This window comes from Larus michahellis, chromosome 5 (assembly GCF_964199755.1).
Source record: "Larus michahellis chromosome 5, bLarMic1.1, whole genome shotgun sequence".
Classification (NCBI taxonomy): Eukaryota; Metazoa; Chordata; class Aves; order Charadriiformes; family Laridae; genus Larus; species Larus michahellis.
The window spans coordinates 78,303,471-78,328,560 of record NC_133900.1 but is presented as its reverse complement, the minus strand read 5'-3'; the positions used below and the strand labels follow the sequence as shown (position 1 = coordinate 78,328,560).

Below are 25,090 nucleotides of genomic sequence, written 5' to 3'. Positions count from 1 at the left end.
CTGGGCAAAACTGTAGTATCACAATGAATCAATTATGTCCACAGTGAAAGATAAAGCTGTAGCGTAACAAGAATATTTTCTAATACAAATGTTATTACTACAAAGACAATGCAGTGTAACCTGCAAGAATATCAGGCAAGTTATCAGGCTAAAGTAATAAAAACCACTTGTGAATAGAATACTATCGACATTTGCCACAGCAAAAGCACCCCCCAAAGTAAATTCACACGGAATGCTACAATGAACCACTTAATTTATGATCCAGAAGCTTCACTGGGGTAAGAGTTAGGAGTTACAGCAGATCAGTAAATTACTAATTAAGTTTATTTTCAGTTGTAGGGGATTCAAAGTCACCAGAAACTCTCAAGCATTTTCTCCTACTTAACTTCAACTAAAACCACACAGGTATCTTCGGAGCTGAGCACAGCAAAACATAGTTTTGCTTTCAGCTAAGCATCTGCATCTTGTACAGAATTAGTTTCAATCATAACACTACAACTACTAATGCAAATCCAGATCATAGTTCCTGAAATTAGTTATGAGATGGGAGCCATTTATGTTCTGTTACTACTTTTTTTGAGAACAATTTTAATTTTTCAGATGTGCATAGAGATACCTGACTCTACTTACATGTTAATATTAATTGTCAAGTTGTTTACAGTGAACGGCAGGCGATATTCCACATCTTTCTGGATTTCTGCAATGCTGTCAAAGAAGAAACTGTTAGCATCCAGTTCATGCTCAATATAAGAGCCCAAAGTCTAAAAAAAGGCACAATCTCAGACCTTTGTATTTAGTTTAGTTTTGGAAAGCCTTGTAAGAATAATTTTGAAAATGCTGGAATAAGTTAATACGCTTCAGAATGCTATATTGAATATTAAGATTAAAGCAAAAAACAGTAGATTCAACTTTTAAACCTCATACACAATCACAAGCAATGGAAATACAGTAGGAGAAACTGCTCACTGACCTGAAAACGACTTATTTTTCTCCACTTAATGGCTTAATTTAAGAAACATCAGTCTTAGAATCACATCAGTGACTTTTTTTATATACTGAATTTTATCTAATAAAACATTTACTTTGCCAAGGCACTACACTTGGTTCACAACCCAGTATTGCTCTGCAACACTGCCTACAGACCAACATTTAGAACATACATTATATTAGGCCGCCTTCCTCAATAGATTAGCTTACTATTTAATAGTAGGTTTTTTCCAAGTGCACCAACTTCTATGCACACGTATTTTCTAGAATAGCTACCTGCAGGAATGTCAAGCTCTGTAATCCTGTGACACTCAAGACACAGACCTCCATGAAAGCATTGAGTGAAAAAACACGTATCTTATGAAATCCTGTAAGACCGAATCCAAATTTCCTTCTTCTGGAACAGGTAAGTTACCGAGAAAAGTCTCTACATCAGCTGCATTAATAGGAAGCTGATTTCAATACTCAAAGCACTCTACAATTTGTATGCACAGCAAGACTGCTTTGAAAGACGGCTTCCCAAGGAATGCAGAGGAGGAGGAAGAGAAGAGTTAACTCAGAACTTCTGGACAATATGAACATACCTAAACTGGGACTGGGAGAGAAGGGAGGGCAGAAAATTAGCTCCATCTTATAATGCCTCAGTCAAAACAAATTTAAAAAGCAGACCGATTCCTCTTCTATGTATTTTTCCTGCCTGCACCTGGTTAATAATATTCTTCTCCCTCACCTCTCTAAGGCTCCCTTATAAAGGACGGAACACAGCTCCAGTTGGGAATAAGGCATCTGGGTTTTCCCAGAAAGCCTCTTTGCCCCCAACTTCAGAAATGCCCCTCCATCCACCGCCAGGCACACTCCATACCATTACTTCACTAAAAAACCCAAAACACATTATCTGCAAATGTGCATTAAGTGTAGCGCTAGGAGTGTTTTATATCCCTGCAAAGCATTATTTGCACATAGAATTTAAAACTCAAGTTTTCAGAGCTTCGGGAATAAATGGAGTAAGACACAAACCCAGCTATGCACCTTGCTTTCCACAGTCCGACCTTATTCCTCTCACAGACAGCTCAGTATCTGCTCTTTACCTGTGAAATCACATGCTGTTTGAAGAAACTATCGGATATCTTCAGCACAGAATTCAAATCAGAGTTTAGGGCTCTACTGTGACACACCACACACTGAAATCACCACCTCCTCATTCTTAACTGAAGGCATCTCCCTGGAATCTCTCGTGCACATTCCTGCCCTGTAATCATCTGCCATGCATTTTAATAGCCTGCTACAAAATCCTTGTGAGAAGGGCATATAATTATGCTCCACTCACGTGCACAACCTAGGAACTGAGGAGGAAGAACAGAACAGGGAGAGAAAAATGAGAAATCCATAATCTCATTGAGCTGTCCAAACTGTTACAACTTCCTTTAGGCGAAACTTCAAACTGATAAACTTAGTTGTCACTTCCCCAGGTGGGAATGGGTACACTGGGAAAATGGCACATTCTTAACTTTAGCTAGAACAACAGCAAATATAAGAAAATTGGTATTTAAACACAAAAACTTGATTTTAAGCTCCTAAGCCATGAGGTATCCTGAAAAGGAAGATTAGCTACTTTAATGAAATTAAGATCACACATACCTGTGCTTTTACAGCCTAAGACAACAGAAACCAAACTTACCTAACTTAGGTAACTACACCATGCTCAGAATTTTATTTTGAGCATTTCAGTGAGGAGCATCTGGGATACACATAAATGAATAACGAAACGTACTTATCAGACAAAACAACCACTAGAATGACATTTATTTAATCATTGCTTACGAAACAATGCTGTTGGGATGCTTAATGCATACTCCTATCCTATAGAGCTGCACTTCTATGGAGTCCTTAAGCAAGCACATCAGTCCCACCCAAAAAAGCCTTTGCACTTTTCAAAACTTGCACAAGTACACAGACCTTTTTAAAAGCACAGAATATGAGGCACTATTACTCAGATTTATTCTGTAATAAGTATTTCTTACGAAAACTGTATGCTTTGCCAGAATTTACTCTCCCACTTGCCCAATTTTTTGTTTTTTACGCCTATCGTCAACAGAGACCAGGTAGGCTAGTTTACAAGGCTGTAAAGTGACATCTGAGCAGCTACCATCTCCCTACCGTCAACTCCATTCCTGGCTGCATTCCGTCTCTGTGTATGCTTGCTATGCTCAAACTGGTGCCTGCACAAACAGGCAGTAAACCAGTTCAGCAAGCTGACTTTGACAAAAACTAATTGCCTTTTTGAGGACTCCGTAGTAGGGGAAAAAGGGTAGAAATAAAAGGCTAAGTAAGGCCAGCCCAACAAAAGCTTCAAGTTAGGTAAGCTGCTGCGTACCCACAGAGACAGCTTCTTAGAAATGTGAGACGCCTTTCAAAAATATTTTCAAAATTGGTCTGAACAGATTCAAGCTTAAGCAAGCAACAATACCTAGCAATACTGCCTTACTTATGTTTCCTGCGTGATAATTCACAAATATTAGGATAGCGAATGAAGTGCAATTATGAAACTTGGAAATACAATCAGTTTCTCTTTCGCTCCTGCTCTCAAGTCTGACATAACAGAAAATATTATCTTTTCTTTTTCTGGATCACTTTTGGAGATTTCTATCATTCTGCCTCAACAGACAGGAGAAGGAATGCTTACACATTCACAGAAAATATAACATGAAATATATGGAGTGTAGCTCTCCTTTTAAAAGATGAACACCTTCAAAAGATTAAAATTTAGGCAAAACGGATCAGCATACTGACAAGCTAGAGTACCTCGAGATAAGGGAAGATGTTTTGCTGTAAAAGTGTGGCTGTTGAACAGGAAAAGAAAACAAAACACTTGCCTCTGGTGAGCGCCTACATAAAACAAGTTACCAAGGAACAGTCAGTTATTAGCAAGTCAGCTCTGTATAGCAGATAAAGAGGCTGCAGAGCCAGCAGGGCTGCTACGCCACTGCTGACAAGACCCCTGCGACACACAGCTCCTTTATACCTTATGTTTTATTCTTAACTTCTAAAGAACGACGCTTCCTGTTTCCAGAAGGAGGCCTTTCTTTATTCCAACACACGCCACCCGTCTCTCTTTGCAGACTTTAAACCCCATTAAATCACTCAGCTGATGATTCCATCCCCCCCCCGCCTTTGTCCGGCCTGCTCCCCGCTCCTCACCCCCCCGCGAGCCGGCGGGACCCAGCCGAGCCTCACCGGCGGATGCCGAGACCGAGCCCCCGTCCCTATGTGGGGACACACGATGCCCTCCCGCGGCGCGGCCCCACAGGCCCCGGCACAGGCCGCTCCCCCCCGTCCCCCCACCCTCAGCCCGGCCGCCGCCACTCACGACGCGTGGGCGCCGCGCAGGGACTCGATCTGCCGCTGCTTCTGCTGCTGGAGACTGGTGAGGGCCGAGCCGCCGCCCTTGGCGAGGGGGAACAGCCAGTTCATCCTCCCTCCTCCCGGCGGCGGCGGCGGCACCGCGGCCCGGCCCGGCCTCCTCCCGCCCCGCCGCCTTCCCCACCTCCCGGCAGCTGCGTCACCGCGGCGCGCGCGTGACGTCGCGGGGGAAGGAGGTGATTGGCGCAGGTGGGGGGGGGGCGAGGGGCAAGGCGCCGTCGCGGCGCGATGATGTAATGGCTTTGTGCGGCGGGGGTTGCGCTTCCGGCGTTTTGCGCGGCGACGGGCGGCTCCGAGGGGCGTCGGGGGCCGCCGCGGGGCCTCGCCAGACCCGCCGCGGCCCGGCCTGGCCCGGCCCGCAGCGTGAGTGAGGGGCCGCGGGGGTGGGGAGAGAGAGCCGAGGGCGGCCCGGTGCCCCCCTCCCCTCCGTCTTGCCGAGGCCCCGCGGCCTTACCGGCGGCCGTGAGGGCCCGTCGGGGGCGGGCGGTGTTTTGGCGGGCTCCTCGGAGCGCTTCGGGCCTTGTGGGCCGGCCCGGGCTGCGGGTCCGCGTCTCGGTGACCGCTCACGCCGCTGGCCGGCATAGCGCGGGCCGTGCGGGCGGGAAGAAGGTGTCCGTCCCGGGGAGGCCGCCTGCCTGGGCGGCTGTCTGCCCGCTGCCGCGTCCCCGGGTCGCCTCGCCCGCTTGGTCTGGGGCTGCAGGCAGCCGTGGGGCCGATCCGCGGGAACGTGCTCGTCTAACCCGGTGGGGAATAAGGCTCGTGGGCTCAGGTGTCTCTGTTGGCTGTTCAGCTGGTGCCTCTTGCCGGTGTGCTTGGCTTTGTGCAAGAAATAAAGTCAGTAATTAATAAAATCTTAGGGTTTAGTTACAGATAATCTGAACTTCCACAGCTGAAATTCATATGTTTTTGGAGGCCGTGTTGGGCTGCTCTTAGGAAATTCTGAAGAATAAAGCTTGATCCTGGCATTCAAGCATTTTGGGGTTTGGTTTTTTTTTTTTCAGATAAATAAAAAACAAAACCTTAACACTTTGATCCTTTCTTTTCTTTGTCTCTTAGGTTAAAAAAAAATAAATAAAGTCCTCTTTATGAAACTGATCCTCAGTCAAGTGCAACTTTTGATGTCTGGTTACTAAAGCCCCCCACTATGCCAGCAGCTACCGTAGACCATAGCCAAAGAATCTGTGAAGTTTGGGCTTGTAACTTGGATGAAGAGATGAAGAAAATCCGTCAAGTTATACGGAAGTATAACTATGTAGCTATGGTGAGTGGGCACTTGATGTTTATCTAGCAGATTACTGCAAAAAGCCTGATGTCTTCATTTCATGTTAGTAAATTAAAGCTGTAAAAATTTTCATCCGTTTTCGTTGAAACAGTAATGGATTCTTAATGTTGAATTAATGCTGTATGAACGTTAGGATCCTAATCTATTACCTTTTTAAAAGCTAAATTTACACACAGTACTCTTCAGCTCTGAAACTGTTAGACACTTGAAATATGTTTTATTAAAAATGAGCAATGCAAATTTTTATGGATGTCTTTTGTTGATCTTTTAATTCTGTTCTTACAGGATACAGAGTTTCCAGGAGTAGTTGCAAGGCCTATTGGAGAATTCAGAAGCAATGCAGACTATCAGTACCAATTATTACGCTGCAATGTAGACTTGCTAAAAATAATTCAACTAGGACTGACGTTTATGAATGAGCAAGGCGAATACCCTCCAGGAACTTCAACTTGGCAATTTAATTTTAAATTTAATTTAACGTAAGTGTTAAATGTCTGTGCTGTTGAATGTATGTTTCTGACTTACTGAAAATGTATAATAGGTTGTGAAAGCCATAGCAACTCTTTATCTATATGATTGGAATACCATAGACACTTGATGTGAGGAAAACTTTTGTCAGCCAGACACGTGCTTTCTTCCCTTGTTTCTGTGCAGTCTGTCTTACTGTTGGTAATTTGGTTGAAAATACTAAGCCATTTCAACAGATGTTTTAAAAAGAGGCATTTATACTCAGTGCAAGTGTTAGCTCTGCGTTTTCATACTTAGCATTTCAGAGTGCTTCTGCCTTAACTTAGTTTAACTCTTACTAGTTGTAAAAGTAGTCACATGTTGTTTCTTTGCATGTTTTTAAATGGAAAATACTGACATGGAGAAAAAAATGTAAAGTTGCCAAAGTGACTTAAAAAAGAAGCGTGACAAATGTTATCAGCCAGTTCTAAAGCAAGCGTGCTCTGTGCTCTTAAAATAATGTTATTCTTGCTAAAAGGCTCACAACAAGTTGTAGCTAATATTCTAGGTAAAACGATGTCAATTTAATACTCCAGTAGCTTTTCTTGTGTTTTCAAAGCAACTTACTCTGTTAAGCTACTGTATTTTAATTTTCTTCTATAATAGGTTGAAAGGGTTTATTGATTCTATAGCACAACTGCTGTGGAGATTTTTGTTCTGGATTATTTTGTGTGAAGTGTTGGTTAAAAAGCAAGCTGACTTTTTTTTTTACTATCTGTTGGAATAGTATTGTGAACTTTATTTCAGAATGTAATTTTTATCAGTGATAAACCTTTAAGTATAAACTTATAAGTTTTCCAGTAGGATGAGACACTCCTGTGGAGTTCTAATCATGTTTTTAGCAGGTAGTTGACAAGGTTACTAGTATCTTGATTTTTATTTTTTTTCCCCTGAAGTAAACATTATTGGGCTGATAGGTTGTCATGGGTTGAGGATCAGTGCAAATGCTTCTCAAACTGAAACGTGTCAAAGGCTTGGGGTTTTTTGGCAGTTGTGTTACAAGTTGATCACTGGACAGCTTGATAGACGGGAGTTAAAACTGCAGCCTACACAGGTTTAGAGAACAAACCTTTTTTTCTGCAGATAAAAAGACTTGTTTTCAAAGTAATTGGGGTTCTTACAAAGGAAAAAAGCTGCTGCTCTTTTTCTTGATCTTTCTACTTCTCTAAACAAGCAGTGCTGTGGCTTGTCACAGATCAGTTTGGTCTGAGGAATGACATGCTCTTTTTAGTTTTGTTTGAAGCACACCTTGAAAGAAAAGCAAGTGCAGATTTGATATTTTGGTATCTCTAAACTTACCTGGCCGTATAAATGCTGGGTGGAAGTTATCTATTGTCTTAATAGAGGAGTATACTAATCCAGCTATTATCATATACTCCTATACTATAGGAGAAAGAGGAGGAAGTTATGAATAACTTCCAAACTGTGATCTGGGGAGAAGAGCCTGTGTTACGTTTTATTTATTTTCTGAGCTTCAAAGGTCTATATCATAGAATCACGCCAAGCAACTGAAAACAAAAGTAGTTTTCCATCCATTTGTGCCAGATGCAGCATAGATAAGACAGCTTGGTAAGGCAAGGTGTGGGTAGCCACCTAACTAACTTGTTACTAGTTCACTGGGAGGATTTTATGCAAAAAAGGTAAGCTAGGTAAGTGCTGCATGAAACACCAATATTATTTTTTTTTTTTTACATAGGTGGAGAAAATACTTATTTTTGTCTGATGCTAAACTTCCTTTTGGGAAGTGGCACTGTGCCAAGTGTTCTGCTCCTAAAGCAAAACAGCTGTTGGCTGTTCCTAGAGGGTAATTTTTTTTGTGTGTGGTTCCAGCCAGGTCTTGTTATAGTGTGCTTTTAAAGAGCATGAATATTTCTCTACACTAACTATCCACCTGATCAGCGCAGAGCAACAAACTGGAATTAAAACTTCTTTTTGTAAAACAGGCATGTTTGTTTTGGATAGGTTCTTTAATGTGTTATGGAGATGGACAGGTGTTGGGAAGCTGATGCCTTAAAGCTGGAGAACTAATGAGCAGCTGTGTGGGAGGGAGGAAAAAAGATACAACACATCTTGAGAGTGTATCTCTATGTTCTGATGAATGATGACTTGCTGTTAGGAATAAGGAATATAAGTCTACAACTGAATCTAGTAGTCAAGTTTGATATATTGGTTGTTTTATTTTTTGTGTTTTGTTTCTTTTTTTATTAAAATTGAAGACTGAAGAGACTTTGTAGAATAGTATGTAGTGGACAGTAGTGTGAGTTATCATCTTCTAAGTAGAGCCATGTTGGCTTTTTTTTTCCCCCAGTTAACCTGCTATGTCTTTGTTATGATGATATAGATTAGATTTTAGGAAAAGAAGAAACCCACAACAAACCATCCATTTCATCGCAAAATCCTTAAGACGTTACAAAAATGGCAGTGGTAAAAGGAATAAATATAGGGATAAGAGGTGATCAAACAAGGCATAGAGGAATTTTTGTCTATCCTGTTAAATTTTAGTCCAAAATATGGCGATTAAAGTTGAAGTTGGTTGTTTAGAAAGACAACGTTAGGCTACCTGAATATTAAGGATCAACTAGATGGAGCAAGTACTCAATTTCCAGTTGTAGCAAGAATGAAGTTTTGATGAGCATGTGTCTAAACATTTACTTAAGCTTAAATCATAAGGAATGTGTGGGAAACGTTATCCGCAGAACTAATACGGCACTGGGATCTGGAGTGTACTGTTCCTAGTTCTATAATGTAGCACGTTAGTGCTTCAACTGTTATATTGAATTTGTCGCAGTTCAAATAATGGATCTTATTTGGGAAAATATCTGTATTCGCATGTTCACTTTCCTCTGTAGATTTGCAAAAGGGGAGTTCTAGGTAACGGGAAGAAGAGCAGGAACTAGTTTTTTTCCTGGGGAGGCAAGAATGGAGGTGGTGGGAATGGCAAAATGCTAACGAAGGGTAACAAAAGCTATGAGAAATGACTGGTTTTGTAATGAACACGGAACACAGTCAAGATACTCCTGCTCTATGCTAGTGAAGTCTGTGGAACGGATAGCAAAATAGAAATGTTAGCAGGGTTACAATCACTGAGGTTTGTGGACTTTGGAAATTTACTTTTCCCCTCTCTGTTTTTAGAGAAGATATGTATGCCCAGGACTCTATCGAACTGTTGACGACATCTGGTATCCAGTTTAAAAAGCATGAGGAAGAAGGAATTGAGACACAGTACTTTGCAGAACTGCTTATGACATCAGGAGTTGTACTGTGTGAAGGAGTCAAGTGGCTTTCCTTTCACAGGTAAATTCTGCATGTTAGGTATTTGGGTTTCCAGTATTGATTATCGAATTCTAGAGCTTGGATTTCACATCACGTGTGTTAAGTGGTGTACATCTGGAGGTGTATATAGCACATATCTTGGTTGGTAGGAGTTAGAAAACTATTTCTGCCATAATACCTGTAGCACCATTCTGTGTTAGAAGAATAGAGCGTACAGGGTGGTACTGGTGTTTTATTTTTGGTGTTTACGCTTTAATGAGAAAACCGTAAACCAGAAAAACATGAAACTCCTAAGCCAGCAGGTGGCATTGTATCTTTTAATATCACACATGCAAGTGGTAACAATGCTAAAAGCAAACTATTCCTAAGCAATTCTTGAGCAAATGTTTCTCATGGGAGAGACTGCAGAATTATCAGTGAAGAGTTTTATAAAGAACTTTTAAATTTGTTTGAAATCTCCTGGTAATCTGGGAGGCTGAAAATTACTCAGCTTGGAAGGAGAGCCCTGATAAGCCTTAATTCTAGCTGCAGAAATGAATGCATTTTACTGTTTATTTCTGTCACAGGAACTCGTCTTCTGAGTAGAAATAGAAATGCAAATGCTAAATCTCTATGAATCTGTCAAAATACAAAAGATCTTTGGGTGTTAATGAGACTTAACACTTTAAAACTTATGCAACAGTCATCGTATAGTTGACTACGTGCCAGAGATAATTTGCACTTTTGGGAAGCAACAGTGTCTTCAAAGGCTTATTGCTGCGTAATGCCCTCAAGTTGACATCTTAAGTGCTGGCTGCTAAGCAAGTGAACAAAGGCAGAGCAAATGTTGTAGCTGAGACTAGTAGTTTCCTTACAGCCTTATTCTTGCTTATCCCACATGCTACATTGGTGGGTGGTAATACATAGATGATGAAATTAGGAAAAAACCCAAATTCTTCATCCTTTAGTATTAAATCTTGGAGGGGAGGTTGGAGGAGAGAGGGTCACGTGGAATTAGAGAAGTATTTACGTTACTAACCAGTTGAACCAACTGAAAAATAAGTATTGCTTCAGCAAGGAATATAAAACAGTAGTAGAAAGGTGCATATAACAGCCTGTTGCAGAATTCATTGTTTTGACTTGCTTTGTAGAAGGTAAGTGTTAGACTGACTTTCCAAAAGGAGGGCGGGGAAAAAGAAAAGACAGTTAACAATGGGAAAAAAAAAAAAAAAAAGGAGGATCCTCTTTGAGTATGCTTGTCACCTAATCTGCCTACATCTTCCACTTACAGCTGTCTTGACTCACAATATGACTCCAAAATAATCTTACTCTTGCTATCTTGCTACTAGGGTAGCACCTTGGGGAAAAATCCTGGAGCAAGAATGCCATGAATTGTGTTAAGATAACTACAAAGGCTGAATTAGTGAATTAAGTTTATTTCAGCTTCCTAAACCCATTATTGTGGGCTCTTATGTGGATATTTGATTTACACTTGACTGCAGTAAAATAACTCGGATGGTTCAGGAGAAGAGGAGGGGAGGCGTGTTATGCATGTAACTGGTACATCAACAGTAGAAGCAGCTGCAAAACGGTGTTTTTCCAGTATCACCTAATAACTGGTGTAAGCTGGCCTAGCAAAAGCATACCTGAGCCATTTCTACCCTATGGTTTCTTTTTAAAGCATAATTATATTGATCGTGAGTGATTCCGAGTGATTCCTGACTAATATGCTCGTTGATGTGTAGTGCAAACTGCAATAATGCCATTTTTCCTAGTGCGGCTTATGAAGGGTTTTTGGAATGGCTTTATTGAAGTCCAGTTTCATCTGTGTTAAAATGAGTTTCTGTTGTGGACTTCACTGAAAATGTCTTTAGAAATCCTCTTAAGGCAGCTATTCCAGCAAATGTCTGTTAAACTCTGATTATCCACAACTCTGCTTGGAGTTGGAGAGTTTTTAAGCGCTTTTGTGCTTGACAGAGCGTGTTGCTATTGTCTTGAGCACAAAACCCTAGAGTAGTGGGTTGAGTTTGGAGGAAGCTAAGATTGCACAAAGCTATAAATGCACATGGGTCACATAAAGTATACCACAAAGAATAGCAAACAGCTGTTTCTAAATATGTCTTTGGTTGATTGTGATTATGTTCTGCCAGTGGAAACCTAAACAGCAGGACGGCTCAGCTGAAAACTTGTTTCTTGTAGGCTTTCCATGGAGTAGTTCTTTGACTACTGAAAAAGCTGTGCTTGATAGTTGCTGACTGTGCTAGTTGCTTCTGTTGCCTTAAAATGCTTTAATTACTACTAACCCTCAAAATTTGAGTCTTTAGGAAGCGGGCAGAGGGGAATTACTCCTTTCTGAGGGTGTGAGATTATGTTTTGGCTTTGTTTCGTTTCCAGTCTTTGATTTCCATGAACTCCTATGTAGTTTATGTCTAAGCTCTTAAGATAGTTCTCTTTGCGTGCATTTTACCTCTTGCATTTGACATAGCTGCCTTGGCATCCTGACCTATTGGCAAATCTGTGTGGACCTGCAGTTCTGCCACGCGTGAGCAAAGAAACATTTGCACTGTCACCGATTCTTGTATAGCACGGCTTCAAATCTTTTGTGTGTGTGTTAAAGTGTATTTGAGTCAATGAGAGAGGAGAGGGGGGAAAGCCCTGAATTTCTGATTCTTGTCACAGCCAAGAGAGCTGTGAGTGCTTGGCAGTCTAACAAGTTATAAAACAGAACAGCTGAAACACTGGGTTTTTTTTTTTGTGGATGTTCGGCTGACTGATCTGCTGAATCTTTGAGTGTCCACCTGCGTGCACCCTCCTCAGTCTGCCTTTGGAGGCTCTGTGCAAACATGCCTCTTCACCCAGATGTTTTGGGGAAGCCGGAAAGTTCCAAGCTATTGTATTTCAGTAATCATTTGTGTCTAACTGATATTAGTAAAACTTTAATCTGTTCGTTCATTTCTATTGGCCAGGTAGAAAATGAAGTAAAGCTTTCTCAGCTCTGTCAGGTTTTGATTTATTTCAGGGACTGCTGGTGCTTGAGTAGACTTCATTGTTAATTGGCTATCTGAATTCTTTCTGGATAGTAAGGGAAAGAAATACGGGCACGTTTGATCTTTTCCATGGTCTCGTTATCTACAGCTGTCCATGATCAGTGAAAAAAGGAGAGGGGTTTGGGGGGGGAAAGTGGTTGTTAGAGTGCTTATGTTGCTGTATAGCTCCAGGGATTGTGGCTAGCTGTGCTTAGTAAATTTAGGTGACTATATTAGAAATGGTGAGAGCTCTTTAAGGGAAAGGAAGCCTGTGTGCTTCAGGATATAAACCAACCACTAATTGCCTGTTAGAGGATTAGAAGAAAACTTTAATGAGCATGTAATTACATAATTGCTCACTGTGGACTTCCTTACCCTTCTGTTAGCGTTCAGCAGTGGACACTCAAAATTTATTTTTGAGCTAGATATATCTTAGTCCTGAATTGGAGTGATGGTTCTTATGTCTGTGTGAGCTTCTATGACTGGAGCATATTAGCCCCCAAAAGTATACTAAGAAGATGATGTAAATGCCTTGATACTGCATTGTGATTAGTAAAGTGTGGTTTGTGATGATTGTTGTGAGCACAGTGGGACTAAGTGCAAGCAGCTGGAACTTAAGGAATGGGAGACATCATTTGGTTGAGGTGACTGAAACCAACTCATGCTTAGGATCCAAGAACAGCTATCTGACCGAGTGCTGTCATGCAATGGAAGGGTAATTGTGCCTGTTGAATCTACTGTTCAGATATCCTCTTCCCTTTTTCTGCATGAGGATCCTAGAATGAAAGAATATGCTACAATCTCCAGTGGAAAAATACATATATATATATATATATATATATATATAAAATGCTTCATGAAAATTGCAGACTTATGATAGCCTGCTTCCTCTCAATACAAACAGCAAACGAATCTTGACTTCTCTTACAGTACTTCCTTCTTAATAAAAACTGGAAGTGTTTGAGAGCATCTGTTTTCTAGTAATTCAGTCATGTACATAATTTTTTCTGTTGGAAGAACAAAAAAATTTGTGCTTCTCTTTTTTGAAGAGGAGCACAAATGCTGTTTTCTTCACTTTAGAAGTTTTAATACGAATGTTACATTTGAGCGACAGGGATGACAGATGTCAGGAATTCCATGAGTTAGTAAGGTCTCTGACCTCTAGAGGAGTAAATCTCCTTAATCCTGAACAGTCTTTTTTGTATCTTTATGCTGATACAGACTTCCCCACCGCTTCTGCCCCCCCCATAGGTGATCTAATAAAATTAAGCTTCTAAGCTAGTTTTGCCAAGTATACTGCAGGTTTTTACTTTGTAAGACTCTGCTGAAATCCTTCTTTATCTTTGGCTCCTTTGCTCCTTGGCCAGTGGCTGCCGCTGCAGAGATTGGAGTGCTGCCAGCACAGCTTCAAAGCACCAGATGCAGCGCAGGATTCATTCAACACGAAATTCCTGTTTAGAGCGCTGGAAAACCCCCATGGGAGAGCTGCAATATTCCGTACCTTCTGTGTATTTTGTATTAATGGACTTTTAGCAAACAATAATAATAAGATAAATAATAACAATAAGATAAAGATGATGCAGAGAATCCCATCGTGTACAAAAAGGAATCCTCTTTACATTGAGTATGCAAGCTAAAGCCTTGAGCCTGCATCAGAATTCACCAGTCTCTGTGGGTGCTAAATATCTGCAGGATCGGCAGTACTGCGCTCTTAACCGATTCCTCTTCTGTATTGCTCATCTCACAGTTAAACATCTTAGCCAAGATTTACCAAGTTGCAAAATTTTTGGTTTTGAATATGATCCTCATGTAACCAAGAATGAACATCAAGTCTTAAACTGGGAATATGGAGTCTGTGGTGGCCAACCATTCACTTGAATTGTCTCTCAGCTATACACTAAGGTTCCTTAAGCAGCGAAACTGATGCAGTCTCCAGTAGAGGCAGCCCTGCTGTGTGTTTTCATCTTCTCTGTTAGTACAGACATTTTTAAAATTGCATGTCAATAAAATCTAGGAACTGATTTGGTTCAATGCAAACCTAGTAACAAGATACCGTATTGCTCCCCCGTTTTGTTCGGTGTATATGTACACGAGCAATCCTGCAAGTACAAGGGATCAGAACGGATCTGATTCATGATCAGATCCTGAATAATCTGACTTGTAATCTCTGCCTTTGTCATTTGATTAGAGGCCAGCCAAGCTGAAACCATGACGGATTTTCCCAGGGAAAAGGATAACTAGTTATCACTGCTTTTTGTTGTCGTGTTTAGTCCTGCTTAATACCTGTCATCTCTCTCTCCTATGATTTAAACCCTCTGTTTCCTCTCATAACACTTTATAAAAGTACATGATTTCCCTTTTAACTTCCACACCTCATTCCTACGTCCTCTTTCTTCAGCCAAGATACTGAGAAGGAAGTCTTCCCAAACTCTTCTTTCCGCCACACACACATTATATATAATACCTCAGCTTCTTCTACCAAACCCATACCGCTCAGTTACATTGCTGCCTCCTGCTAACTTATATGTACACGTAAACCACTTTCTAACTTACTCTGTCCCTGCCTCTGAAAGCAGTAAAAGTGTACAAAATACTAATTTTTTCAGTTGTCTAACTGTGTGCTGATTTCATTGGGAAAGTTGAAAGAAAATCTGTTCTTTGTCAGTGCTGAGTGTGAAACTCGCCTCCAGCCATAAACATACATTGGCTCTGGAAACTCGGGAATCCTTTGGATTTCAAGAACTGTAGAAGTGTGTCTCTCATTCAGTTTGTGGTGAGAAGCTCCAGCCTGTGTGAAAGGCACCAGCTAGGAGTCTTCCTGGTTTAAGTTCTTGTTATCGGATGGAGCCCCAGCAGCATGTTGTTTCAGGATTTGGAGAAGCTCCTCTAGGTAGATCTGGTTTTCCTTCTTGGCATTAGTGAGAGTAAATGAAAATGTTTTAGTGAAAGCTGCCATGGGGCCATTGACACCGAGGCTTAGTCTGTTGTAAGAGTCAGTTTCAGTTGCATTGAAATTAAGCAAAGCGTCCTGTTGATGGGTAATAGTCTTGATGTTGGAAGCGAGAAGGATGTTTCTATGTTATTTGCTTATATTGTTTTTTGATATTAATTTGCAGTGGCTATGACTTTGGCTATCTAATCAAAATTCTGACAAACTCTAATTTACCTGAAGAAGAGCTGGACTTTTTTGAGATACTGCGATTGTTTTTCCCCGTCATCTACGATGTAAAATATCTCATGAAGAGTTGCAAAAATCTGAAGGTGAGTAATCTGTTAATGGCTCAGAACAAATTTTGCTTTTGGAGAGAGAGTACTTTCTCCTAAAAGTACTTATTTTCTGTATTTTTATTTTCTGGTTTTGCTTTGATAATACCCATTAAACAGCCTTGTTGTCTCACACTTCATGTATTTAATGTTAAAGGCTATTAATAGAGGCAGGCAGGAGCACACATTGATTTTTTTTTTATTATTTTTTTTATAACTGCTTACCAGTTAAAAATAGTATGTTGATACTGTATTTATAGCACCCAGTCTTTATTGACAGATGATAAACCCATGTTTGGAATTGATTCTTCACTTCTTGAGCCATAAGAATTGATGGGTTTCGTATACTCTTTATTTCCTCGTTGCGCAGTCCACTAAAGGACTGCAGTCGTCTTGGCAAAGGTAATTGCACCGCTGATGCTGTGGAAGTGTCTCGGGAAGAGGAATGGAGCGAAGAACGTTTCAGATGGCTCCGTAAAGAAAGATAAACAGCGTATGTTCAGGGACAACATGTGACTTCTAGGAAAAAAAATGCAGTACTAGAAACTAATCCCTCATATCAGGCCAGCGGGGTTACTGATTGGCTTACTCTGTCAGGCATAAAATTTGGATACTTAATTGGACTGGAGAATGGATGGAAACTGGAACTAAGTATGTGAAGGGGAAGACAGCAAGTGAAAGAAAGATGCTGCAGGGACGCCTAACAGCTTTACTTGCCAAAGACCTGTAAGAGTCTGGACTGCTGCTGGAATGAGGTGCATCGCTCATCTGAGGCAATTAATGGCTTGCTGCTTTTAAGGGAAGTGACTCCAGTCTCTAGGCTTTCTTAATGAGAACCTGCAGGAAAAGGAGAACGCTGACTGTAATGCAACCAAATCCTGACTAAGGAATGGCTTGCTGCTTCGTCGTGCTCAACTAGTGACCTGCATGGGGTTTACAGTCCTCCGATTCTTTCTGAGATAAACAAATAGTGTGTCACTTCTAAGTAGTAGCATACTTGTGTGGGAAGGAAGGTGTGAAAATCGTTTTGCTAATGAAATTAATGTTGAAAATGGAGATCTCCCTTCCTGTTAGTATGAAAAGTATACCTACTTGTGTTCGTCTAGAGTTACTATTGGTACGATCGGCTGGGCAAATAACTGAGTATTAGAGAACAGCTTAGAAATAGTCTTTCTCCACAGAGGCCAGAACCGAAAATGGTGTTCAGAAACTTCAGGAGTCTTAAAGGAGGAACAAGGGGGAACCTCAAAAAAACCCAAACCCTCCCTTTCTCACTCCTGGTGAAGCAAAGTAAAGCATCTGGTGTCTTAGTGGTGGTGACACACTCACCGAGAACGGAATGCGTAACCCAACTTTAGTGATGTAGGAAAGGTGACAGAATGACTTTCCGTGTCACCGTTCCAGAAGTGACATTCCCAGTGGGTTTGGGGAGGAGGGGATTGTACCTCCTGTCGTTTTGTTAAGATGTAGTTGTGTGTAACCTGCACTGTTTAGAGAGAGTAATTTTTATTTTTTTTTTTGGAAGACAAGAAAAACCTTCACAGGTCTTATTTAAGCAAACCTTGAGAACAAGGGTGACTTATTTTTATTTTTTTTTCAGAGCTGTAGGTCAGCTTTCCTGCAGGAAGTCTTGTTCCTGTCACCTAACCTGCGGGCTGGTGATCAGAGGAGGGGAAGGGATGTAGACTGCCCTGCCCCTCCAGATTTACCAGCCATGAAGGGATGGTGGACTTGTACTGTGCTGAGAGCAGCTGTCTGAAACAAGTTGCTAAACATTCAGTGTTGTGACTCTAAAAATGCATGCGCTGTCACCTAATGTCTGTCACTTCCAACCGCTATTAAATTGCAGTGAATCGAACTGCTGTGCAGTTGTCCTTTATTGACTTGTCGGAGTTATTTTTCATATGAAAGTCACTGACTTGCTGTAGGTCCCCCACTCCCTGTCCCCTTGTACCCAGAAAAGAATTTCTGGCTATGAGACAAGAGAGATGCTTGCGGACTGGGGAGCTGATTGATACTCTTCTTGTGGAATTAAGTAGTCTGTGAATTTACAGTATGTTGCCCTAACTCAGATGGGTTTGGGTGTACTTTACTGGCATGCACATTGGGAGTTAACTTGAGATATTAACATAGTGTAGGTTAAACTCTTGCTTGTTTTCTAAAAATCTTTCTATGTAGACAATTACAGACCTTTTGACAGTAACAGCAATTCTCAGTAATGTAGATTTATAGACCTTATTGGAGACTTGCTTTTAATATGGAGGGTCGTACAGAACAATGGACTCTGGTACCAGTGCTGTGAAACTTGAGAGTTTGAACTGGTTTTGCTGTTGACTGTGGTCGTGTGATTGTGTAAATCGTTCTGTGGCCTCTTTCTTGAAAGACCAGTGCTCTGAAAACTTGAAAGAATTCCTCCTTCTCCCCCAAGAGTTAAATGTTCTTCTCTGGGGTGCCAAAATCTTGCCTGAAACAGAATCTTAGTAGACTATTAATTTTCAGAGACAACCAGGTTTTATTCTGTAATTATTGCAGTTATAGACCATGAAGTGCCACACAGAAGTGGTGTATAATATATTTACAAATAGATATATACCATTAAAAGCGCTATTTTCAAAGAATTCTTCTGTAGGCTGCTGCTACTGTAAATTTTGAATTACTAAGCCTACATTCCAGAGCTTGCAGCTGCTGTGTAAATATTACTGATTTTTATTCTTGAGTGTTTTTTCTTCAAAGTTGTTTGAAGCTAGAGTAGGTAGTCCTGCAGCCAGCAGAACCTGAGGATGAGGCACTGCTAATTCGCAGCTTGAGGAAGCAGAGGGTTTAGGAGCAGAAAATTGTGCCCTGAAAGGGTGCGGGCTTCCCTGCTGTTGTTCACTAACGGCTCGTTATTGGAATTATGAAAGCAGAGAACATGCTTGTATCTGAAATGCACTTTTTCCTCCTGCACACCAACCCTCAGAACGCTTTTGAGAGTGTAAGTTAAATAACTGAGCGTGTCTGTACTCTTCAAATGCTGTATCCGAGCACAGAAAGAAAAGAAGCTAGCTTCAGTGCTTAACTATACAGTGCATAGATTTACTCTCATCTTAAACTTCTGTAAAATCTATTCCTGCTGCTCAAGATGGAATAAAACTACTGGTACTAGGTTTCCGTGTTGGTTTTAGGTGTTACTTGGGAATCTTACTACCGAAGCTTCCACTTTTTTAAACAAGAACTTGGGCCCAAACCTGTTGCCATAAGACTCGCAGGAATTTTCATAATGTTTGATCTGATTTTCAGGTCAGACTTTATTTTTACTGCTCTGTGAGTTTGAACTTTGACTGTTAATGCTTTTGCCTCTTATTGCTTCCCTTCCTGTACTTTAAACAGGTTAAGAGTGCAAGGGAAGGGAACCCGGATACTAGGCAGTCTTTTTTTAAAAGCATTCATTGCTTCTCTGCAACGTTTTTGCCTTGCACAGCTTGTGGCAGCACTAAGGATTTGGGGGTTTCTTGTTTGTTTTTTTTTTTTTTTTGATCTTTCTAGACCTTTAAGAACGTGTTGCATGTGCTTTAGTCTATTTTCAGTAGCTTTATGGCTTAATGATTTTAAAAAAAAAAAAGAGTCGGTGTACAAAATTATGTGCTCACAGAGTAGCTCACAGCATTAAGAGATTGCAGTTACAGTATAATATATCTTTCCTTCAACTCATCTCTATTATCTATGTAAAACCAAACCAACTTCTGATGGGTTTGCTTCCACATGGAGTGGTTATTACCATTACTAAAACCAGGCCTATTTAGTCACTCTGCTTATTGGGAAGCGAATTTGCTTCAAAATTGGAGAAATTTTCCCTTTAAGAGCAGATAGATGTGCAGCTTCGGAGTGATGTCTATAGCTTCACAGTCTGTGCTTTTAAACCTTGTATCACCGTTCAAAGCAGACAGTTACTGTTTGAAATTGTTCCCTTTTTGTATGCGAGATGTTTATATGATTTAAGAAGTAGGTTTCATTACACATGTGACTGTTAAATATACATCTAACAGAAAAGCTGGCTATACCATTGGATTTGTAGTATCTTAGAAAGCTAGTTGAAAGAGGATGGGTTTTTTTACATGTGGTGGTGTTTTTTCCCCCCTATCTTACGGCAGGTAATGGAACAAAGTTTAAAGGGGGGTAGAATGTCTTGTAGAGATGGAGTGGGCACTTTCTTCCTTTTTTGACTTTACCACCTGGTTTCTCAATGCCTGCTGTGTAACATTTTCCTAGACTCCCTGTAGTGTTCTAGATACTTAAGGATACTCGCAGTTTTTGTGAAGGGAAGTGGAAAAACCCTCAACTTAATTGTTGAAAGGTAAGTGGAAAGAAAAAGGTCTGTTTCAAAGGAAGCCTAGATACTTTAACACATGGAGGCACGTGGGCACCTCATTTGTAAGCACTTGAATTCTTGTGTTTGTAGAACAAGATTTTTACCTTTTAAACTTCCATTCAAATAGAAGGAGTACAGGAACACCTGGTCTTGTTCTTCAGCATTGCCAGTCCTTTCAGCGTCTTGAAGGAACTGTTTTGTTAAGTAATGACATCTTGTTACTGGAGAAGCTGGAACAGGAAGGAGTGATAGTTTTGTTGGTCACAGATACTGCTTTATTTAATCCCTACTGACACAGAAATCTAATGTTGCTATTGATACTGGAAGTTTGATTCCCCAGGTGTGTATTTATCTACTATAACGACTGTTTCAGCTACTGTGCAAATGTCAAAATATACCTGAGGTTGTATGACTTGTGTAACAGATTTTCCCAAACGTAGCTGCTCGGTTTTCTGATTTAATTTTTTTCAGCAGTTAACAAAAATGTTTTCTTTTTCAGGGTGGATTACAAGAAGTGGCTGAGCAGTTAGAGCTGGAAAGGATAGGACCACAACATCAGGCAGGATCTGACTCTTTACTCACAGGAATGGCCTTTTTCAAAATGAGAGAAGTAGGTGGATGTATTGGTTTTATCTCCGTGATGGTAATGTGTTGTGACAGTCAGATGGAATTGCTGATTTTGATAAGTCTGCCAGATTTTAAGGAGGTCTCTGAATGGCTTCAGGGATCACTACTTTCTTGACAAAAATAATACCACCTGTATTTTCCCCAGAAGAAGCGTGAACCAGCCCTACCAGTTCCTGCATGGCTGCTATGAGCAAGTATTGCTTCCTCTTTCCAGCCTGTGCCTGGCTTTTGGATTTTTTTGTGATGTTTTGGGTTTGTTTTTTTTTTTTTTTTCCCCTTCCCTGTTTTGCAGGGCACTTCTTTTTTTAGGTGGCTGCTGCAGTGAGTTATGAGCTGCTGGAGCCAGACTCCATTCTCAGTGACTGTACTCCAGCCAAAATTTTTTTGGAGCTTCTGCTTAGTGTAATACCCAGCTGCTGTGTGCTGCTGCATGTGACGGGTCACGGGGGGAAAGAGTATCTGCACTAGGTAAACTCATGGGCTACAGGTGTATTAAATAACGACTTTCAGGCTACTGTGGAGAATGTCCATGCATTTGTTCCTTCTCATGGAGTAAAGCACTGATTAACTCAGGTCCTAAAAGATTATACGTCAGTCAGTTAATTCAAGGTTTGCAGCAAGGGAAATGATGTCTTACAAGCTTCATGTACGCTTGCTGCTTGTCTGCGTACCAAAGGAAGATATTAGGCTATTTTACAATAGCAGAACAAGCAGATGTTGAAGGGGCCTCTTCTGGAAAGCAGCTGCACTGGTCAAATGCCAGCGAATCCGAACGTGGCGTTCTGCCAGCAGTTCAGCGACATTCACCCCCTCAAAGCAGATGGCGATAGCAAACCTCATCTTTTAGTAAGGTTTAGTACTGTATGTGGAGGTGCCTACATTCTGTAATCCAGCCTCTTGTAGAGAGGTGAAAATGACCACGAGTTTCTGACAAATACTGGTGAGGCGGCAGGGGAGAAGTAAATGCTGTGATTTCAGCTTGGTTCGCTCATCGTAACGCTCTGTTCTGCCACCGCTGGAGCTGTTGCACTTGTCCAGCAGGACACGGGCTGCCGGTGCCGGAGAGAGGATGGTGTTCCCGGTACCATCCCAGGCCAGTGCTGCTCATTGCCATCTGCCCGGTATTGTTAATCTTTCACTCTTGAATTTGAAACAAAATCCAAAGCAAATAAAGGGAAAGAGGAAGAATATGATAATCATGCCTAAGATACTGCCTTTCAGGTAAGAAAAGGTTCAAACCCATGACTGTTTCTCTAATGAGATGCAGTTTGTGTTACATGGCAAATTAGCTGCTTGAAATTTTTTTTGGTATTTTCATAGATTCTTTGCAAATACAGCATTTCTAAATAAGGACACAGTAGTCAGCAAAGAAGTGTATTCAATGTGCATTTTTAAAGCCTTTTCAGTAAAGTTCATTGTTTACCAATGTATTTCTGAGGGGGAAAACTTCATTTTACAATGCGTTTAGAGGTACAAAACTAGTAAATGTGTTACTGCTGTGTTACTAATTGCTGTGAAGGAGTCGCAACTTGCTGGGATTTTGAGTCCCAGCCAAAAAGGTTGCTGATCTTTTTCTTCCCATCAGAAATATTGACACTGCAACAGTAGAGCTGCTGTTCTGGGGGTTTCCTACCTGTTGGTTTCTTTAAGAACTGCTGGGGCTTTAAAACTTCTAATTGAGGTCCTCAGTTCCTGCAGTACAGAACCTTCCATCCAGACTGTGCTACTCAGAGCAAAGCTTGAAGGGAGCAGTTTTCAGGCTGTGTGGTATACGCGCTCCTCTGCGTTTAAATTGGGAACTGCGTCCACCCTGCTCCTGGCTGCCTTAGATTTTCTTAGATTTCAAAATGTCAACCACTGGGATGTCCAGTAAAGTTTCTGTTGCCGTGAAGTTTTTACGGTGAAGAATTTTTGTGTATCTGTGTTGTTTTGGGTTGGTTTTTTTGTGGGCGATTTGTGTTTTTCCTTGAAACCTTAAGTCTGAGAGGTAGAGTATCATGGGGTTTCACATGCCTTCCACTGAAAGGTGCTCTTTGTAATTAAGATTTGTACGGTGTAAATGCAGCCTTAGTACAAAATTAATGTTGCTCTTCGTTTTTAAATGAAGCCCGTGTGAGGACCTAGATGGAAATGCATCTTTCTGCATTTCTGTAAACTCCGGAATAGGGTTTGTGCTCAAACACTCTCCCCACCCCCAAACTCTTATAATATAAATCAGGACATACCTCCATTTCAAGACAGAGTATGATGACACCCCCCCCACTGAGGAGCAGGTAGAGTATGGACACCAGTGGGGGATGCTCAGTGGATGCCTGTTGTGAGAAATTCCACGGAAATTAGTTGGAGAAATATCTTTGCGCTTGCAGAAAAAGGAATGATAACTGATAATACAAAATTACCCAAACACTGTATTTGGCCACTTCATCAGGAAAGGTGCGCAGGAAGACTGACTGTATTCATTGACAGATTTACCTTAAAGAGTCATGTCATAGAGCGCATTTTGATAATGTGTTGAGATCAAGTGTGTTGTTAATTATATCGCCTTCTGCACCTTGGGATTTGAGATCTTATGCTAACAAGAAAGTAACGTTTTAAAGCCTTTCTATAGTTCTATTTAAACTGGGCCTTTTCTTTGGCAATAATTTGTGTCTCTCTCTTAACTCTTCAGATGTTCTTTGAAGATCACATTGACGACGCTAAATATTGCGGCCACTTATACGGCCTTGGTTCGGGGTCATCTTATGTACAAAATGGCACAGGAAACGCCTATGAAGAAGAAGCCAACAAACAGTCATGACATGAAATGAAAGGCCATCTCTTTGACCTCCACATGCTTGTACATAGGTTTTATCTCTGGTTGAAGCCCTTGGACAATAAGGCGTTTTTTCCCTCCTTTCTCAGCACACTTCCTTTTCTGCCTTTCTATGTACTAAACTTGACTGTTCCTATCACAGATTTTGATCTTAATATTGATATGTAAAATTTTCTGGTTACATTTTGGCCTTGTAACTAGAACATTTGTAAAGAAGCGTGTATAGGATCAGTGTGGCAGAGAGAAGGGGAAAGCTAAATCATAATGTCTGGTAAACTTACCTGTATTGATCTTCTGGGTATTTTTGTCTCTTTCCCCTCCCTTCTCCAAATTAACTGGCACTGATTGTAACTAATTTCCCCATTCATGTCTGTTCCTTCCAGTACGCAGGCGTTTTAGCTATTCAAGATTGTGGACCATCAAATTTGCACTTTAGAGAGCATCTCTGACTCAGATCCTCTGTTTTATTTGAAGTTTCGTTTGGGTTTTTTCTTTTGCCCTCAGCTAGAAAACAATCACCTGCCAAGTTCAGCAGCTTCACGCTGTTATTTCCTTGGCATCTTAACCCGTAGAACGTGATGTATTTTGCTGCATAACCTCCGTTTGTTTGAGCAAAACAAACTACTGAAATCGTAGTAACTGCTGTTATTTTACTGGTGTTTGGTCGTCTTCGAACACATCCTGCACTCGCCGACTGCTGGTTGGCTGCTGCTTTAAAACCGCTCTGTGGTGGGGAAAAGAAGCTTGAAAAAACAGCTTTACACCCTTCAGGAAGAGAACAGCTGTGACTTTAGCGCTTTTGCCATTAAGCTGAGAGTTGAAGGATAGCAGAATAGTAGGAGTTTTGTAACGGCACACTTCCCTCGATTAACTTTGTAGCTTTTATTCTCATAATGTACATCTCAAATATTTTTTATGAAGTCATATTTATTATGTACTTGATTTGATGATTTTTTTGAAAGTCAGTTTAGTTGAAGATAAAACCCAAAGATCTGAAAAAAATACTATTTAATTGAATTAGAAGGACAATTAGATCTTTTTTTGTAGTTGCTACAAAGACAGATGTTACAGATATTTGTTGTAAAACAACAAAATATAAATAACTTATAGCTAATAAAGTTGCCTGAGGAGTGTAATGCTAGTTTATTTTTGAGTATATCTTAGCAATATATTTTACATATATTGTTTTAAAGGACCCTAAAGTTCATTCTTAACTCTGCATAGCATGTGTTACAGAGCAGTTGCGCAGGAAGGATTTTTGGTATTGAATAGCTAAATACGAGCCTGAAATGACGGAATGTGGGACACTGTGTGCCTGTGCGCACGGATGTGGGTGCGTGTTCCACACAGGAATCAATGGTAGAAAAATCTCCGAATGTTTGCCAAATTATTCTGTTTTACCTTGTACTTAAAAAAAAAAAAATAATCAAACACCTTTTTTTCATTGAGTTACGATGATGTAACTGGGTGGTCCTTTTTAAACAACAAGTAATTTGCATAACAGAGGGTATTTGTTTTTAAAGCTTTTGTAAATAAAGGCCTAAGAAATGTTTTCTTACATAACA

General features: G+C 40.7%; 2 protein-coding genes across 7 annotated transcripts in view; one reads left to right on the top strand and one right to left on the bottom strand.

Annotated features, from left to right (window-relative positions):
• Positions 1-4,489, bottom strand: part of VPS37A (VPS37A subunit of ESCRT-I) — a 17,184-nt gene extending 12,695 nt beyond the window's left edge. Inside the window, exons 1-2 of the mRNA XM_074588166.1 lie at positions 4,355-4,489; positions 631-705 (exon numbers count right to left, since the gene is read on the bottom strand). Of these exons, the coding sequence (XP_074444267.1) occupies positions 631-705; positions 4,355-4,458 (179 nt within the window). The 5' untranslated portion in view covers positions 4,459-4,489. The remainder of the gene's footprint in view (positions 1-630; positions 706-4,354) is intronic.
• On the top strand, positions 4,478-25,090 carry CNOT7 (CCR4-NOT transcription complex subunit 7). Of its 6 annotated transcripts, none has more exons than XM_074588168.1 (7): positions 4,501-4,583; positions 5,464-5,668; positions 5,975-6,168; positions 9,329-9,490; positions 15,591-15,735; positions 20,586-20,696; positions 23,382-25,090. In XM_074588168.1, exons 2-7 carry the CDS (start codon positions 5,552-5,554, stop codon positions 23,508-23,510), a joined length of 858 nt encoding a protein of 285 aa, XP_074444269.1. In that variant the 5' UTR covers positions 4,501-4,583; positions 5,464-5,551; the 3' UTR covers positions 23,511-25,090. The 6 variants fall into 6 exon arrangements, with proteins under 6 accessions (XP_074444272.1, XP_074444269.1, XP_074444268.1 ...); XM_074588167.1 differs by lacking the exon at positions 4,501-4,583 and adding an exon at positions 4,625-4,770; XM_074588169.1 differs by lacking the exon at positions 4,501-4,583 and adding an exon at positions 5,223-5,241.